Source organism: Pseudopodoces humilis, chromosome 20 (genome assembly GCF_049639895.1).
Source record: "Pseudopodoces humilis isolate 2021_Gansu_Grassland_sample_001 chromosome 20, ASM4963989v1, whole genome shotgun sequence".
NCBI lineage: Eukaryota > Metazoa > Chordata > Aves > Passeriformes > Paridae > Pseudopodoces > Pseudopodoces humilis.
In genome coordinates, this window is record NC_142219.1 from 8442631 (window position 1) to 8459353 (window position 16723).

General features: G+C 58.2%; 1 protein-coding gene across 5 annotated transcripts; it reads right to left on the minus strand.

Annotated features, from left to right (window-relative positions):
- On the minus strand, positions 1 to 13259 carry LOC106628253 (tRNA (32-2'-O)-methyltransferase regulator THADA-like). 5 transcript variants are annotated; one of them, XM_088065197.1, is made up of 31 exons: positions 13143 to 13259; positions 12502 to 12679; positions 12238 to 12324; positions 11936 to 11963; positions 11472 to 11620; positions 11170 to 11292; positions 10834 to 10954; positions 10448 to 10599; positions 9885 to 9969; positions 9456 to 9592; positions 8964 to 9161; positions 7915 to 8611; positions 7675 to 7827; positions 7476 to 7585; positions 7183 to 7343; positions 6781 to 6947; positions 6383 to 6568; positions 5776 to 5927; positions 5279 to 5422; positions 4899 to 5003; positions 4479 to 4679; positions 4070 to 4220; positions 3726 to 3960; positions 3339 to 3578; positions 2993 to 3218; positions 2664 to 2870; positions 2234 to 2472; positions 1845 to 2027; positions 1124 to 1390; positions 826 to 1031; positions 1 to 711 (listed from the first exon to the last, which is right to left on the minus strand). In XM_088065197.1, exons 1-31 carry the CDS (start codon positions 13244 to 13246, stop codon positions 419 to 421), a joined length of 5685 nt encoding a protein of 1894 aa, XP_087921323.1. In that variant the 5' UTR covers positions 13247 to 13259; the 3' UTR covers positions 1 to 418. The 5 variants fall into 5 exon arrangements, with proteins under 5 accessions (XP_087921323.1, XP_087921324.1, XP_087921322.1 ...); XM_088065198.1 differs by having other exon boundaries at positions 7183 to 7262; positions 10448 to 10602; XM_088065196.1 differs by having other exon boundaries at positions 10448 to 10602.
- Positions 13260 to 16723: the final 3464 nt, after the last annotated feature.

Genomic DNA, 16723 nt, shown 5'->3' on the forward strand with positions numbered 1-16723 from the left:
TTGCTGCCCCAGGACACCTTTGGCTCCTGTAGCCTGCTCTCACACCACCCTCCTAGGCAGGAGAATTAAAAGGCTTCAACACTGGGAGTATTCCTGGCCTCTTTATTTGGGATAAAAGCCCAGGTTGGCCAAGGACCAAAGTGCTGGTTAAAAAAACAGGTGGTGGGAGTTGAGCATGAGATGGTATGAGAGTTCTGGAGCACAAGCTCCCTCCTGCCAGCCAGAGTTTGAGGGCAAGGAAGTCGTGGCCAAGGCAATGCTGCACTGGAGTCCTCAGCTGGAGAGTTAGAAACTGGGAACAGAAGTGTGTCCCGCACTGAGTGGGGTTCCCCTGAGTTACACCACCAAACCTGAAGGCCTGGCTGCTGGTCAGAGAGAGCATCCAGGAAATGGAGGGAGATGGCTGCAGGATTTCATGTCACACTGCTGCATGCCTGGAGCTGTCAGTCCCCCACAGTAGTCCCAGCTTTCCTGGTGCATTGTCCTGATTTGGCACAGGGGCCAGCCCGTGCTGCACCAGCAGCCCCTGTACCAGCTCCAGCTCCTGCTCCAGCTCCTGGGTGCCACAGCCCAGGCCTGGCATGGTGGTGGCACCTTCCCCCAGCACCTGTAGCACTTGTGCCACCAGCTGGGCCCTCACCAGCAGCACAGCCAGGGCTGTGTGGAGCTTGGCACAGCCCAGTGCTTTCATCCCCCAGTGGACAGCAGTCCCTGTGGAGAGAGTGGGTGAAGGAGCCATGAGTGTGGCAGGGTCCCCCTGGGCAGAGCTGGCCTGGGGAACAAGGACACTGTTTGCTTGTCCCAGGCACTCTACACTCGCCATACCTTGGCTCCAGCAGTGTTTGCAGTACTGCAGGTCCCTCAGTACACTGGGGCCTGTGGTTTCCAACCACTGCAGAGCCGAGGCATGGAGTGGGCTGCCAGTGGGAGCCTTCTCCAGGAGCTGCACCAGGACAGGGAGCAGCTGCCGTGCCAGGACAGCTGGCTCTGCAAAAACGTTGGGTTCATCCTCCTTGTACAGGCTGGCAGGTCTGGGGGGAAAGATGAGGTGTGAGTGAAGACACAGGCTGGCCCCATGGTACCCCACACTCCCTTACGCCAGTCCACAGGTCCAGCAACTCACTTGTTGGCCTCTAGCTCCTCCACGACACTCCTGAGATCTAAAATGGGGAGGTGTTGAAGTAGTGAGTTGAAGGTCTCAGGGTGCTCCCCGAACTCTCTCAGAAGGAGCTCTAGCAGGCTCTGCAGCCCCACATTGTCCTGCACAAAGATGCAGCCATCTCGGAGCAGCTCCCCTGGGCTCTGCCGCAGGAGGCTGGCGAAACCCGAGGCCTCGTGCCGGACCTCCCGCTCCTCATCTTGCAGAAGGTGAATGGCCATGTTTATCAGCCTGAGGAAAGGGAAGAGAAGTGAAAGGAAGCACACTGCTCACCCCAAAGCATCCCAGCCTGCTTGGAGGGGAGGAAAGGGTGAGACCTCAGAAAAATGCTTCTCTGAGGGACTTTTCTCCCGGACTGTGAAAGACACAGCCACCACCCAAGAGCTTAGAGCTTGGGAGGACAGGGGCAGTGCCAGAGACTGAGGGACCCAGCAATGCAATCTGCTGCTCATAAGGCACTGGCTGCTTGTATTAAACTGCCACCCACACATTGTTTTGTAGGCTGTGAGCTCGAGTGCCAGTAACTTTTGAATGAGTGAGGTTTTCTTCAATACCCTTGAGTTTTTGCAAGGGAACACCTTTTGCAGAGTCCATTAACCTGGAGCAGGCTGGGGCTGTAGGGAGCAGTGCTGCTGTGAGCTGGCTGCCAGCACAGCCATCCGCAGAGATGGGCTCAGTGACCTACCGCAGAGCCACAGGGACGAGCGAGGGACAGGCAGCACGCAGGGATCGCTGCACCACGTCAGCCCCTGCCATCTGCAGGGAGCGGGCAGCCGCCAGCCGCAGCACCTCGCACCAAGTGGACCGGCTGCACTCCTCCAGCGCCGCACACCAGCGCTCCATCTGCGCGCCATCCTCGTCCCCAAACCTGCCGGAGGCCAGGGAAGGACAGCAAATTCAAGCACACCTTTCTGCTCCATTAGGGGACCAAAGGCCACCGGCTGCCCTGAGATCGCAGGAGCCAGGTGCAATGCTGTGATTTATGGGAGAGAAGTCATGGCTCTGTTTCTAGTAAGGACTAAGGAAGAATCTGCTGAAAGAGTTGGGCAGCCCCCAGCAGCAGTGGGGACCTACTGATGAGCGAGCAGCAGGCTGGCAGCACACAGCGCCTGGAAGAGGAGATCAGGCCCAGGACACTCAGCCTCCACCATGTGCAGCAGCATCTCCAGGCATGATGCTGAGGAGCCCTGGAGCTTACTGGAAGCTTCCTGGGACCACGATGAAGGATCTCTGTAAAGATGCAGCAAAGCTTCAAGGTACAATCTCAGGAACTCTTTGTCCCTTCTCTCTTGCAGCACCGACCCCAAGCTCTCCTAGTTGACAATGGGAAAGAAGGGACATCGTTAGTGGTCCTAGCACTGCAGGACTGGGCAAGTACTCTACACCTATGTACCCTCAGCCTGGGGAGCACCAAGCTTCTCAGCAATGGGATCTCAGGGGTCCCATCTGCGTGGTGCACTGGAGCCCCCCTGCTTTACTTGGTGACTTTTGAGCCCCATCATACCAGCAATGTCAGCCCAAGAGCATTCTCCACTTCCTTGCACGTTCCTCCCTCCCCAGCAATCACCCAGCTCAGGATGGCAAGCTGGATGTCAGGGTTGGGCTGCTGGAGAAGTGAGCAGACAGCAGCAATCCGCTTGCTGTCTGCCAGCCGGGCTGCCTCGCTGCACATGAAGTGGGCCATGGTTTGGTGGAGGATGGCTGAGCCCACCTGCAGGAAAAAACAGGATTCCCCTTCCAGTGCTCAGCCTGGGTCCCCCTGTCCCTTCCCAGGCTCACTGCCACAGATCACCCTGTTCCCATGGCCATAATTTTCCTGGCAGGAAGCGGTACCTGTGGCTCGGCACAGCCTGACTCTCCCCTCTGGGGGAGGCTGCCCAGCTTGGTGCTGATGGTGTCATGGACGTACTGGGCAAAGCCAGGGCTGAAGGACGTGGACAGGAGGGTGAGGACCTGGAGGAACACGGCACGGACGAGGGGGCAGCGCTGGGCAGGGCTGAGCAGCCAGCCCCGTGCCTCCAGCTGCAGAGCCACAGCGTGCAGCGCCTCGACTGACAGCCTGCGTGGAGACACAGCCTTACCATGGGGCACAGTGCTGAGACTGGCACCCTTCTGTGGCCAAAAGGCTGTGTTTGGCACAGAGTGACCCGAGCTGGAGAGACAGAATGGCAACACCCACCTCCCAGTGCCTGTAGCAGAGGCCAGCAGTGCCCGCATCTGCAGCAGGTGCCCATGGACAGTGTTGTGCGAGCGGATCTGTCCGGGTGCTGCAGGGAGCTGCTGGGCCAGCTGCAGGAGCAGCCTGCAGCGCTGGGGAGGGGGGACAACAGGCACCAGAGCCTTGGCAGCCATCGCTCGTACGGCATAGATGGGGCTCTCTGCCAACCCCAGCAGTGGCTCCAGGAAGGGAGCAGAGGGACTGTGGAGCAAAAAGGGTACCACGTGGTGATGTTCTGGCTGGAGTAAAAACTCACTAGAGTCAGGGCCAGCCTTGGCACCATAGGAGCAGCCCTTCCCACTGCAGGAGCCCTTGGCTAAGGCACAGGCATCCCCACTGCCCCCATACCTGCTGGGACTGTCAGCGCCAGGCTGCAGCTGGGCCAAGAGGGTGAGGATCGCGTGGAGTGCAGGGTGCAGGCGGGGCCCCCCTGATGTGGGTGCTGTGGCCACCTTGAGCTCTCCGAGCAGCACAGCCCCCAGCTTTGGGTGCTGCCCAAGGAAGGCATGCAGGCTCAGCCCTTCTGATGGGCAGCCATCCCTGTGGCTCCATGGCTGTCCCAGCAGCCGGGACGTGAGGGCACCTGCAGGGACAGAGAAGGTAGTGTAAGGTCCCATCCAACCCTGCCAAGCCCCTGCACTTCACCCCACACAGGCTCCAAACCCCAGGGGCTGTGGGATCTCTGTACTCACTGAAGAGCTGGATGGCTGCGTTCCTCATGGCCCAGCAAGGTGAGCCCAGGCCCTGCAGTGCCAGGGCCATCATGGGGGTGGCATGGCACAGCACTGCCCCGCCCAGCCCTGCCCCACGGACCAGCGTCTGCAGCACGTGGAGGGCACACACCTGGGGAGAGCACACGGGGCTCAGTGGCACCATGTCAGGACAGGGCTCGTGCTACCATGTCAAGGGAAGAGGGTGGGAAAAGACAGGGGAGCCAAGAGGCCATCGGCTCCCAGGCTGCTGGGCTGGACAGCACAACCAGGCTCTGGGTTTTTGCTCACTCTGAGTTCTCACAGTCTCACACTGGGTAACTGCCACAGATCACCCTGTTCCCAAGGGGGCTCCAGCAGCTAGGAGCTCCTCCAGGTGCACCACACTCACCTGCGGGAGATCAAGAGTCTGGTCCCAGTCCTGTGGCAGTGCTGTGGTGGCCAAGGTCAGCAGTGTCTGGATGCAGTGGGTCAGGAGTGGCCGTGCCTGCACTGGGGCCTCCCCACTGACAATGCAGAGGAAGAGCATGGGGAAGCCGGCAGCACGACGCGTGATCGAGCTGCTCCGGGGCCCACTCAGCGCTTCCAAGCCCTGACAGAGAAACAAAATCCACCTGCGATGTGCCTGGAAATTCTGTGCTTTGTCACTTGGAATCTGCAACTGCCCTGCCAGGAGGGCATCAGCTGCACTAGCCCTGCACCAGTATCTCAGCTGCCGGAGGGTGCTTGCCTCAGGGAGTGGGGACACTGAGAAACAACCCTGGTGCTCCCTGGGGCGCATGGGAAACAAGGGGCACAATGAGTAGTGTACCTGCTCCAGCACAGCCCGTGGGATGGCCTGCAGCTCCGGATCTGGGTGGTTCAGCAGAGCAGCACAGAATTTGGTGAAGCCCATGCTGCAGCCCTCCACTGCTCCCTGGGCAGAGCAGTGTCAGGCCCAGCACCCCAAAGGCTGCACCCACCAGCCCTCCATGGCCCCAGAAAACTCATTGCAAAGGGGAAGATCAAGTGAGAAGACATGATGGTGTGGGGATGTGACAGGGCCTGGCACTGGGATCCCAGCCAGGGGACTTCCAGCCATCCCCACGTCCTGCCCCAGAGCAGACCCTGCCCCACTGCACCCCTCCACCCCAGTATGCCAGGGCAGGGACAGGGCTGGGGGGATGGCTAAGGGCTCAGATACACTCTTACCCAGTGCCGGCACCGCAGCAGGATTTCCTGGAACACTCTGGTGGCTATCTGCAGGGTGGGGAGTGGCAGGAGGAGCCCCAATTCAGCAGACAGTGCTGGGGATAGCAGCAGCTCAGCCAGGGCCCCCAGGAGCAGCCCAATCTCCTGGGAAGAAGAGGAAGGTCAGCCAGACTGGCAGGGAGGACGAGAAGCTGGGATGGGTGGCAGCAGGACCTCAAGTCAGGCAGCCTGGCTCTGCCACAGCAGGGGACTATCAGTGTCTGGGAAGGAGCTGGGTTCTGTAAGGGCAGGCAGGGAGGGGGCTGCTTTTGGGGAGCCTGGTAGTTGCATCCTTTCTGGAAGGAGCTGAGGACATGTGTTAGAGCACTGAAGTAAGGACAGAAATTCCCAGAAAGGATGAATGACCCAAGGGGAGGTGAAGCAGCAGCTGGGATGGGCTGGATGATGGGTGCCATGCTGGGCTGCCCCTCTCCCAGTGCCATGAGGAGGGGTGTCACCTTCACTGACACCCAGCAGCACGTCAGGATCAGGTTGTGCTCCTCTGACAGCAGGACTGAATCACCCTCCTCTTCCTCTCGCCCCTGGCCCTTCCCCAGCATGATGAGGGAGCCAATGGCATTCCCCATCTCTGCAAATGATGGGGCAGCAGCTGCAAAAGGAAAAGCCAGGTCTGAGCAGGGTGGTGTGGCACAGTGGGATAGGGATGCAGCTTTGGAGAACCTGCAGTCCCCTGTCAGAATGCAGACAAACGGCAATGGCTCCTGCCCTGCCTTGTGTCCCACTCAGGACTGCAGCTACATTTTGCCCACTGCTCTTTCCAAGCCATTGCTGTAAGGGCTCTGCCAGCCCCTCCTGTCTCAACTGTTTTCATCTGGCAGGTGCCTCACTACTTCTGGAAGGCTTTTGCCTCTAGTGTTCCTGTTCTCCCATGGAGTTGAGAAGGGAACCCAAAGCCAGGCACCCCACCATGGTCCCCTGCTAGAGGCACTGAGCCCAAAGCAAGTGCATTCCCCTAGGGCTGGAGAACTGCTGGGCCAGGAATGACTGTGATGGAGCTGTCAGTGGTTCCCAGGGCTGGTTCTGCCCCCCTGGGGACACACTTACCTTGTTCATCAGCACCGGGGCCTTGCTGGCTCTGCAGAGCACCCAGGAGCAGGGAGGTAATGTCTCTCACTGTGGTCACAAGGCAGGTGAGGAACTCCTGCCAGCTCTGCACCAACTCTGCTGCCTGCATGGAGACGGCCACCTCCGGCACCTGGAGCAGGCACCTGCGCAGGGCTGCGATGGCTCCTGCAGAACACCCACCTCTGCTCACTGTGGTGTCAGCACAGCCCCGGCTCTCCTGCCTGAGACCATGGCTGATGTGGCTCAGGGGCAGGGGAGTGAACAGGGCCCTGGGTAACACAGCAACAGGCTGTGGCCCGAGTCCTGCCATGATTCTGGCCTGCTCCAGTTCCCAGGCAGCTGCTGCAGGAACTGCTCTCTGCCCTGCCCTGCCGTACCATGCATCGGTGTGGTGGCTGCTGCCCGCAGCAGGTCCTGGCACGCCACCTTGTACTGGGCCTGTAGCACGTGGAGAAGGTGCTGGGCGAAGCACAGCCCTCGGCTGGGCACTGTCAGAGCTGCCTCAGCCTCCAGGGACAGGCTCTTCATTGTGCCACTGTCTGACCTGGGGCAACAGGCAGATCCCTCTGTGAGCACCAGGGAACTTCCTGCCCATCTTGTGCTACACAGCTCCTTCCTCCCCTGGTGCAGACTCCTCAACCCTCCCCAGCTTCCCACTGCAAGGCTATTGCAAACCCCATCTCTGACCACAGACCGGTGAGGCACCTGTGCTGCCAACACACTCTTGGAGGGTCCTGTGCCACCGCAAGGAAAGGGAGGGGGATGCCAGGAGCTCTTACTTCTGCAGGATGGTCTTCATCAGTACAGCTCCAGCTTCAGCCTCCTGCACTCGGGGGCTCCCCAGGGTGTCCTGGGCCAACTGGAAGAGAGCCAGGGCAATAGGCTCGGGGAATGTGGCAGGGAAGTAGCGGACAAGCAGCTCCGAGGCCAAGTCTCTGATCTGCCAGGACAGAGAAGACATGGGGAAAAGCAGGACACGGGAAAATGGGAAGCATGGTGGGCTTCCCTGCTGAGCCTGCTTGGGGCCAAAGCAGGCATCTTTATGACCTCCCCTTGGCTTTACAAAGCTCACCTCGTTAGTGCTGTCCTGCAGGCAGCTCAGCAGTGCCAACAAATTGGGCTGGGAGAAGAAGTCCCAGCAGCCGCTCTGCCTGGCATAGCTCAGCAGTGTGGCCATGGTCCCTGTGATGGGGACACGGGGTGGTGGGATGGGATTGGTTGAGTATCCCCATAGCTGTGGGTGATACTCCAGGTAGCTTGCCTGTACTCACGTGGGGGCTGGCCTTTCTTCCTGTCAGGGCTCCAGGTGTCTGTGCAGGTCTCCAAAACAGCTGCCAGAAGGAGCAGAGCTGTCTTCTTCCTCTGGTAGTTGGAGCCTGGGCTGAGTGAGGTGATGCTGAGCTGCAGCAGCCATTCCACAAAGCCTGTGGGCAGACAGCATGGCAGCAAGGGATGCCGAGCACACGAGAATCTCCCAGGGCTGTGGTGAAGGTGCTGGGTGGCCGCCTCACCTACTGCCAGGGTGAGCTGCTCAGCTCCCCCAGCCAGCCCGGACCATTGCGGTGCCTTCCCCCGCAGCTGGGCCAGCGAGCTGTCCCGCAGCCGGACCAGCGCCTTCCTCACCGCTGCCTGCAGCAGCTGCCGGAACGAGGAGGAGTCGCAGTTGAGGTTGAGGGGCAGGAACTCCTGCAGCAGCTGCATCTCGGTGCCCGAGAGGGGCTGGTTGGTGTTGGGGCTGCAGCAGAGCAGACCCAGTGCTGCCAGCCGAACGCCCTCCTCGTGGGTGCCCAGGCAGCGGGAGAGCCTCTCCAGCGCCTCATCCCCCAGCGGCAGGGCCCCTGCCACACTCTTCTGTGCCTTCAGCAGTGACACCCAAGCCCGGAGTGACATCGTGTCCTGGCCACCAAACTGGGCTGCTAGCAGTGCCTGGGTGGCCGGGAGCTGCCGCAGGGTCCAGGTAAGGAGGTGGTTGGCAGTGTTGCTCTGCAGGATGGGCAGGGGAGAGCAGAGGGCCTGGGAGAGCAGGGGGAGCCAGCGCTGTGCCCACTGCTCTGCCAGGGCCACCTCTGTGCCCTGCTGCCCACCCCACCACTCACTGCACTGCTGCTGCACCAGGACCTTGTAGACCTCAGCAGCAGCAGGACACAGGTGGTTGGTGGAGAGGCAGCTCAGGAGATGCTGTGGCAGGTCTGGGTAGGCATCCAGCACCTGGGGGAAAGGCAGGAGACCCTCATCACCCTGTCTGAAAGCTGCATTTGGGGGAAAGACAGATGGGTACAGGCGACACTGCAGTCATTGCTAGCACTGAGCATCTCTGGTACCTCAAAGCTGCTTTTGGTGGGCACTGACAGGCAAAGCTTCCCTTCCCACTGGCACTCCTCAGGGATGCACTGCTGAAGCCCACTACCCCAGGGATGTTAAAATAGCCCCTCTGGGTGGGAAGGCTCCCTACCCACACAGCTGAGCTGGGTAGAAGGTGACAGGCAGTGGACAGAGGCTGTGCCACCACAGCAGCAGAGCCAGCTGACACCAAGACTCTCCATACCCCCGCCTTCCCTACCTGCTGGCTGCCCATGTAGGGGACGATGGTACACAGGGGCACATATCTTGCTTTGATCTGCCATGGCATTGAGACCACCCTATGCAGCATCTGTTGGTAGAGGGGTCTCTCCTGGTCCTGGAAGTGCTGGCACTCCAGGTGGTAGATCTCCAGGAGCAATCGGAAGGAGCTGTGGATGAACTCAGACACACCCTCCACCTGTGCGAGAAGGACAGCAAACAGAGGGGTTAGGGTGAGCTCCCTCTCATGTCTTGCTGTCCCGTGGCAGGTGAAGCACCAGGACATGGCCCTTTAGAGCCTGTGTGTGACAAATGCCACAACCTCAGCAGTGTGACTGCCCCTGCCCTGGTAGCTGCAGGCAAGGGAGTGTATTTGGCTGATGGAGCTGAAGCAGGCAGGGATGTGTTATGGGCTGGGGACAGCAGCTGAGGCAGGTGAAGGAAGAGCTGTTCCTGGCTGACACACTACAGCCCTTTGGCACTGTGTCCTTACCGGGGTCTCTGCATTGTTCCACAGCAGCTGGCTGACCTCCTGGAGGAGCTTGGTGTCCTGGGCCAGGATGTGGGTCCCCGTCAGGTGCCAGAGAGCAGCCAGGCCCTCCCGCAGGCGCTGCAGCCACAGTGCACAGGCTGCCAAAACAGAGAGCTCTGCTGCAGCCTTCACTCCAGACTCACCTGCACCAGATCCAGCACAGGCTGTGGACTTAAAGACCCCCTGTGCAGGGGCAGCAGTTCTCCCTTTAGGTACACAAGACCCCAGGAAGGCAAGTGTCCATTGGGCTGGAACAGAAATTAATAGCAGTTTCCAAAACAGCTACCAAGAGCCAGAAGGGGAGAAGATGAAGCACATGGGGACTCCGTGCATCACAAGCACAGTGAATCTTTCAAACCTCCCCACCATGGTAGGGTCACCAAATCCTACCTTGGAAGCAGTAGTAGTGGCAGTCCTTCTGCTCCCTGATCAGGGCACACACAGCAGGAAAGACCATGTCCAGCAGCAGGCAGGCCTGCAGGGGCACAGTGGCTCAGGGACTGGGCAGGCAAAGGATTTCCAGGGAGAAAACCCTGCTGTGAGACGGGCAAGGAGAGCACTGCCTGGTTCTCCTGCTCTTACAGAGCTCACCTCTGCTCCCTGCCTGGAAGTCCTCAGCTTGTGAGGACTTGGGACAGGCTAGAGATGGGCAGAGCTGAGGCTGTGCTCTGCAGGTTCATGCCATGGGAACACAGGGTGAACACTGCTTTGCTTGTGTAGGGGCTTTTGGCACCACTTTGTTTCCCAGCCCCCCCACAAAGAGAAATCCCTGCTTGGATGTCTTTGGAAAAAGCAGGCTCCTTGGCTAACTGGCTGTGCTCAGCAGGATTCATGGAGCTGCAGAGGGGTGCAGCCTGGCTTCATCCCACATGGATCCACAGGCACCACAGGCAGCTGCCAGTTCTCTCCAAGGGCTCCCTCAAGCCCTGTCCACTGGGTTTGAGCTCTCCTACCTTGTGGGGGAAGCCCTCCAGTTGGCAGCTGAGGATGTCCATCTTGCAGCATGTCAGCAAACCTCTGGTGAGCACCAGCTTCTCCAGCCCATCTGGTTCCAGGACAGGGGGCACTTCCACCACCAGCTCCCCAAACTTCAGCTCCCCAGTGCCTGCTGGAAAATGGCTGCACTGGATGGAAGGAAGGTGGCAAACCCAAATGCTGCTCTGAGAGCAACTCCAATGGCTCATTCCAGAGCGTCCATGAGAGGTAGCCAGACAGCTGGAGCTCCCAGACCCCGAGAGACAGGCACAGCAGCAGAGTCCAGCTTGGCACCAGCCTCTGTCCCCTCACACCCAAAGACCCTTTGCCAGAGGCCGTCCCCAGCTCAGGATGGAGCACGCACCTTGGCTGGGGAGCTGGAACAGGGTCAGCACAGCACTGGCCCCATACTGGGGCTGCGGGGCCGTGTTCACCAACATGCTCAGGGCTGTGCCTGCCAGCAGCCTCGTGTCCTTGTTCAGGGCCTGGACTCGTAGGGAGGCAAAGGCACAACTCAAAACACCATTTAAACCCCAACCACATTTAACCGCCCCTGCAAGCAGCTACATGGGGTCTCACAGACATGCCACACACTGGGCTGTCTCTGCAGGCTTGCCTTGGGGAATGGGGAAAGCACCCAGGAAGGACAGCACTGCTCTGCTCCTTGGGACAGGCAGCTCCATCCTTCCCAGGGACGCACCTTCCCCCAAACCACCTCCAGCAGCAGTCCCAAGAGGCTCTGCAGGGTCTCACTCTTTCCTGTTGTGCTCCACACTAGGGGGGCCACGTCCTTTGGCAGTGCCTGGAAGACCTGGAGGCAGGCCTGGAGGAGCAGGAAGTGCCACAGGGATAATCAGTATTCCTTACCTCTGGAAAAGCAGCAATGCCTCGGGAACGGCCGTTCAAAGCAGGTCGATGCGTTACATCCCTCTGGACATTGCTGCTGCTGCCCTATACCTTGCAGGTACTGATCCTTCCCCTGCTCCCCAGTCTGGCTCCTACCTTGATGACCAGGTAGCCCCACGTGCTGCCAGGCGCGGGCTGGCCCTGCAGCACCCAGCGCAGGGTGGTGGCCAGGCGCTGCAGCAGCGAGGCCAGGTTCTGCCGCCAGTGCTGCCGGCCCAGGCTGCTCTCCTCCAAGAACATGGACACTGTGGGCAGGGGAACAGCATCAGCCCCTGGCCCTCCTGCAGCCAGCCCTGCTCCCAGTTCAGCCAAGGGCTGCGCTGTTGGTAAATGAGGTAAGAACAGGGCTGGGATGCAGGGGATGCTTTGGCTTGTCTGGTTTCCAGCTGTGGGTGGGCAGAGCTGGATGCTGCTGGGATCTCTGTAGAGATCATATGGATCTGGCTGATCCCCGCTCCCCTCCCATGAGCACAGAGGACCCAGTTTGGGTTGGCAGGAAGTGTTCTGTGCACTGGTGGTGTGAGCTGGGAGAAAACCCCAGAAGGTAAGGAACAACTCACCTGACTGAAGGTCTCCAGGAGAGAGCACCTGTAAGGACAGAAGGATACTTTATCCTGTGTAACAAAATGCTGGGGCTCGGTGCCTTGGGCAGGAGGGTTCTGCTAGTGCCAGAAGCTGCCCCAGGGATGAGCAAAGGGCTGGTGTGATAGGCAGACATGTGTTGCCAGCTGCAAGCAAGGGCAAGTCCCCAGAATAATGGGAACTGAAGTGAAGGACTGGAGACAGCCCAAAACAGGAGGTCCCTGGGGCACATGGTCTCCAGCCAAGTCCTCATGAAAGCCAGTGCCACTGCTTCTCTCACCTCTCCCTGCAGTGCCAGGCCAGCCAGCAGTGTGTTCACCTCCTGGGCCAACAGGCCTTCCTTCCCCACTGCCAGCTGGGTCACCATCTGCCAAGAGATACCCCAAGTCAGTTGCTCTGTCCAGAGCCCTGGGAGACACCAGCTACCAAGAGCTATCAGGGGAGCCTGTGGCACCTCTGAGCCCCTTTGCTGGTAAGGATGCCAGAAAGCTCCAGAGCTGTGCCAGGAGTGGGCAAAGCCAGCCCAGCTGATTGCCTTACAGACCTGTTCCAGTTTCTGGAAGGAGCTGGAGCTACTGGTTGCCTCCATCTGGAAAGCCAGGACACAGCGGAGCAGGGGTCGTGCCTCTGCCTCACCCAGTGCCTGAAGACCCTCGCTCAGCACCCGTGTCAGCTGGAGGGCCTCCTCCAGGTGCTTCTCTTTGCATCTCTTGGCAGTACTCCTGGAACAGGACAAGGACAGGGGTGAGGATACCCTGGCTCGGTGAAGTTTTTAGTGGGGGAATACCCCGACTCAGTGGAATCTGGGATTGGGGTGCCCCAGTTTGCGATGCTCCTCTCTCCCAGCTGCACCGAGCATTGCACTGGAGCGAGGACGGAGGGACAGCGGCGGTGGGGGGGAGCGGAGCTGCACGAAATCCTCAAAGCTCAGCGCATGCAAGCCCTTGGTGGGGCAGAAGGGCTCAAAAATCCTAAAACCTGCGGGCCTGATGTTGCTGAGTGTGCTAGAAGGGCACCTGAGCGTGGCTCGAACCCCTTGCTGGGTATCGATCTTCTCTCGTTCCCTCCCTTCCTCCCTCCCGACCCGCGCCCGGGAGATGCACGGACGCTCCACACCGGGGGTTTCCCGACGCACCCGCCACCGGGGAGATACCGGGAGCTCCTCCCTGGGGCCCGCCCTCTTACCCAGCGAAGTGCCGCAGGCAGCGCAGGCAGGAGAGCACTGTGGGGGCGAGGTCCCGTGTGCCGTAGAAGGCGGCGCAGGCCCTCGCCTCCCGTTCGGCGCCCATGGCGGCAGCACCACAGAGCTGGGCCCGCTGCGCCCCGCAGCGCCCCCTGGCGGCGCCCCGGCCCAGCACCGCCCACAGCGGCGGCGCCCGGGAGCGCTGGGCAGGACCCCGGACTGCGGGCCTCCCTCCCTTCATCCCGCCGGGACCGCGGGCCTCCCTCCCTTCATCCCGCCGGGACCGCGGGCCTCCCTCCCTTCATCCCGCCGGCACCGCGGGCCTCCCTCCCTTCATCCCGCCGAGACCGCGGGCCTCCCTCCCTTCATCCCGCCGGGACCGCGGGCCTCCCTCCCTTCATCCCGCCGGGACCGCGGGCCTCCCTCCCTTCATCCCGCCGAGACCGCGGGCCTCCCTCCCTTCATCCCGCCGGGAATGGGAGCCTTCCTTCAACCCGGCCAGGGACCCGTGCTGGCTGTAAGGCAGGGGTTAAAAAGCATCATCATCCCAAACTGTTTCCGTAGTCGGGGAAAAGCGAGGTCACCCAGAACTTCTGAAAACCGGATGCTGCCTGCCGAGCACAAAGGGATTTGTACAGCATCTCCGAAAGAGATCTCCGAAATGCCAACTGGAATGCTTCAGGGTGAAGCAGTTGTCAGGTTGCATCGTGGTTCATTGTGGAAGAGGAGGTTTGGTACCCCACAGTCCTACTGCTACACCACGAACACCATCTCTGACAGTCAGCACCACTGTTGGTAGCATCATTACTAGTTGTATCACCAATAATGCTACGACCCAGTGGAGAGACTCCACTTCTTCCTATGGTATGAAATGGCTTTTGGGGAGAGAGACAGATTTAGTGTAATTATAGTCAAACCAAAATGAATTTATTACAGTTCTTATTGTTAGTTGGCACAGGGTTGAACAATTTTAATAGGCACAATTTTAAGATCATCTTTAAAGGTCCCTTTCAATCCAAACCATTCAATGATTTTACAGTTTCTGGTTTTTTTATTAAACATAGTTTTAACACCTGACTAGCACATCCCACTGAATTTCAGCTACACAGAAAATGCTTCTTGGTTTTGATCTTGAAGGATTGTTTTTAGCCTGTATTGTTTCTCGCTGTGGCTCTGGAGCAAGTGATGGGCATCCACTGCTTGGATGAGTCATGGCACGGGAAGCCCAGGAAAACACAGCTGGAATGCACCAGTGGCTGCACTGGGTGGCCAGGAGGATGCTGAGATATGGATCCCAGGCTGAGCACTTCTCTTGGGGATGGAAATCCCTCAGACTGTAGTTTTTGGCAACATTTGTCAGCAGCCTCCATCTTTGTTCTGCTTTAGAAATCAGCCTGGAAGCCCAAATCCAGCCAGGGTCCAGGTTTTCCCTGACTGCTGTCAATATCAATGAGTGAAAGAGCCCAGGATTTGTTTCAGGTAAGGCAGAGGAGTACAGGAGGATGTGTACATCCCTCAGATCTGATCCTCCATCACAGCCACCCCACACAGGTGATAGGGAGTGGGGAGAAGCACTGCCAAACAAGAGCTCCCACAGGTGCCAGCACACAGGCAGGGGCAAGGCAGAGGAGGGTGCTGCCATGCTGCCAGTGTTCCTGTTCCCATCACCTTGTGCTGCCTGCAGAAGGGAGGGGCAGAGGAGGGAAAGGGTTGTTTTTTTTTTTCTTGTTTCACCATAGGAAGGATTTTCAAACCCTATAAATTCACTTTTGACAAGTGAACAGCTAAAGCAGATTAACCTTTTTGCTAATCTTCTATAATGGCTTTGGAATCTCCTTAACCAATAAGAAAATGATAAGAGCCTGTTTCTTTTCTTTTTATCTATATCTATATTGTCCTCTCTTGTCTGCATGTTTTTTCTTTCTTTTATTTTCCTTTCCTTTTCTAATATGAAATAGCCCAGTGATCCTATCTCTCAGAGGCTCAGTAAACAGAACATCAGAAATCCCTTTCCTTTATTCCTCTCTGGTAACAGGGTGCAGAGAAGTGTCTGCCAATTGGGATTTGATTACCAGCAGCTATCAAAAGTCCCTTTGTACAATCTGGGTCCTAAATCCCATAATTCTTTGATAAAAGAAGTATTACCAGTCCATTTTCTGTAGTGAAAGGTATGGGAGGAATGAAAGAAAGCAATCAGCAGAGATCCTAATAAGCTAAGTGCATGTGTGGTGGGAAGGGAGGGCTGGGACAGGATGTCCAGGGAAGGGTGTCCTTTGTTGAGGATGGGGAAGGAGAATTAATCTGCTTCAGGCAAATGAACAGAACTCAGATCCTGCACCTGCCCATGGCATGTCCCAGCTCACCAGCCCTATGGTCCCTCTGGACCAGCACAGTGTAGGGAGCAGAACCTGGCCCCACATCCACCATTGTGTCAGTGTTTGGGTTCATGTATAAAAGCTGGGAGCAGTTTTCAGTGATCTCTGGAATTAAGGCATCCCCAGTGCCTCTCTGGAGCACTGACACCTTGGCAGGGCAGCAGTGAACATGTCCAGACTGTACAGCTAAGAGGTGTCTTTGTCTCAAAAGGTAAAAAGGTTCACAGAGCTCGGTTATAAACCATGTTACAACATTGGAAAAGCTGAAGGAGAGGCAGATAAAGGGATGGAAGGAAAAATAGCAGTTTGGTTTTAAGTAAGTCACAAGTAGAATGGCTATGGAGCATCTCTTCCCAGCACTGAGGGACCCGCAGGTGAGGAAAGGCAGGCAGTGAGCAGGGACAAGGAGAGAAGAAGGGGGCTGAGAGGGGGCTCTCCTGAGGACTGGCTGTGAGTTTTACAGAATGCTGGAGGCATTGCTGGGCTGTCCAGCATGTGGATCTTTGGTGTGCAGTGGTTTCACAGCACCCACCTGTGTGTGTCCTTGGTGTACTGTGAGTGGGGCTGGAATCTTCACTCCCCTGCAAGGAAACACCAGGTGTGAGAGTGTTCCCTACATCAGCTCCTGAGACCTTGCTACTCACCTTGGCTTAAACTGCACTGAGGGCAAGAGAACTTTGGTTTAAACTTTGCTAAGCAACCTGATCTCAACCACACCTTCTCTATTTTATTCCCAGCTACTAATATCAATTAAAAACACAGGATCCAAGATGTTCTCTCTCCTCCTGTGGATAACAGCTGCCAGGCCTTGCTGTTTGCCCTTGGCAGGGGCAGAGCCAGGCTTTTCTTCCTGTCCTGAATCTTGGCCATGGCCTCTCCCCTGTTTCTCTGGCTGGGAAGGAGTTGGGAATTGAACTGGCTTTGGGAAAGCCTGGCTGTGGCACTGAGTCCACACTCCTGCCTGGATGGCTGCAGAACCTCACTGAGAGCACATAGAGGCAGCAGCAGCAACAATCCTCCCCTTCCCTTCCCCACATGGCTCAGCTGCATGGGAGGTGGTTACATGCCACTAAGCTGTGGTGCAGAGCTCCAGAAAGCAGCCAGTAATCTAATTTATTAAGGGCTTTGAATCCTTACAAAGAGTATGTTGGATACATGCAAAGCATCTGCATTATTACAGTGATTAGGGCAGCAGAGATGGGGGAAAG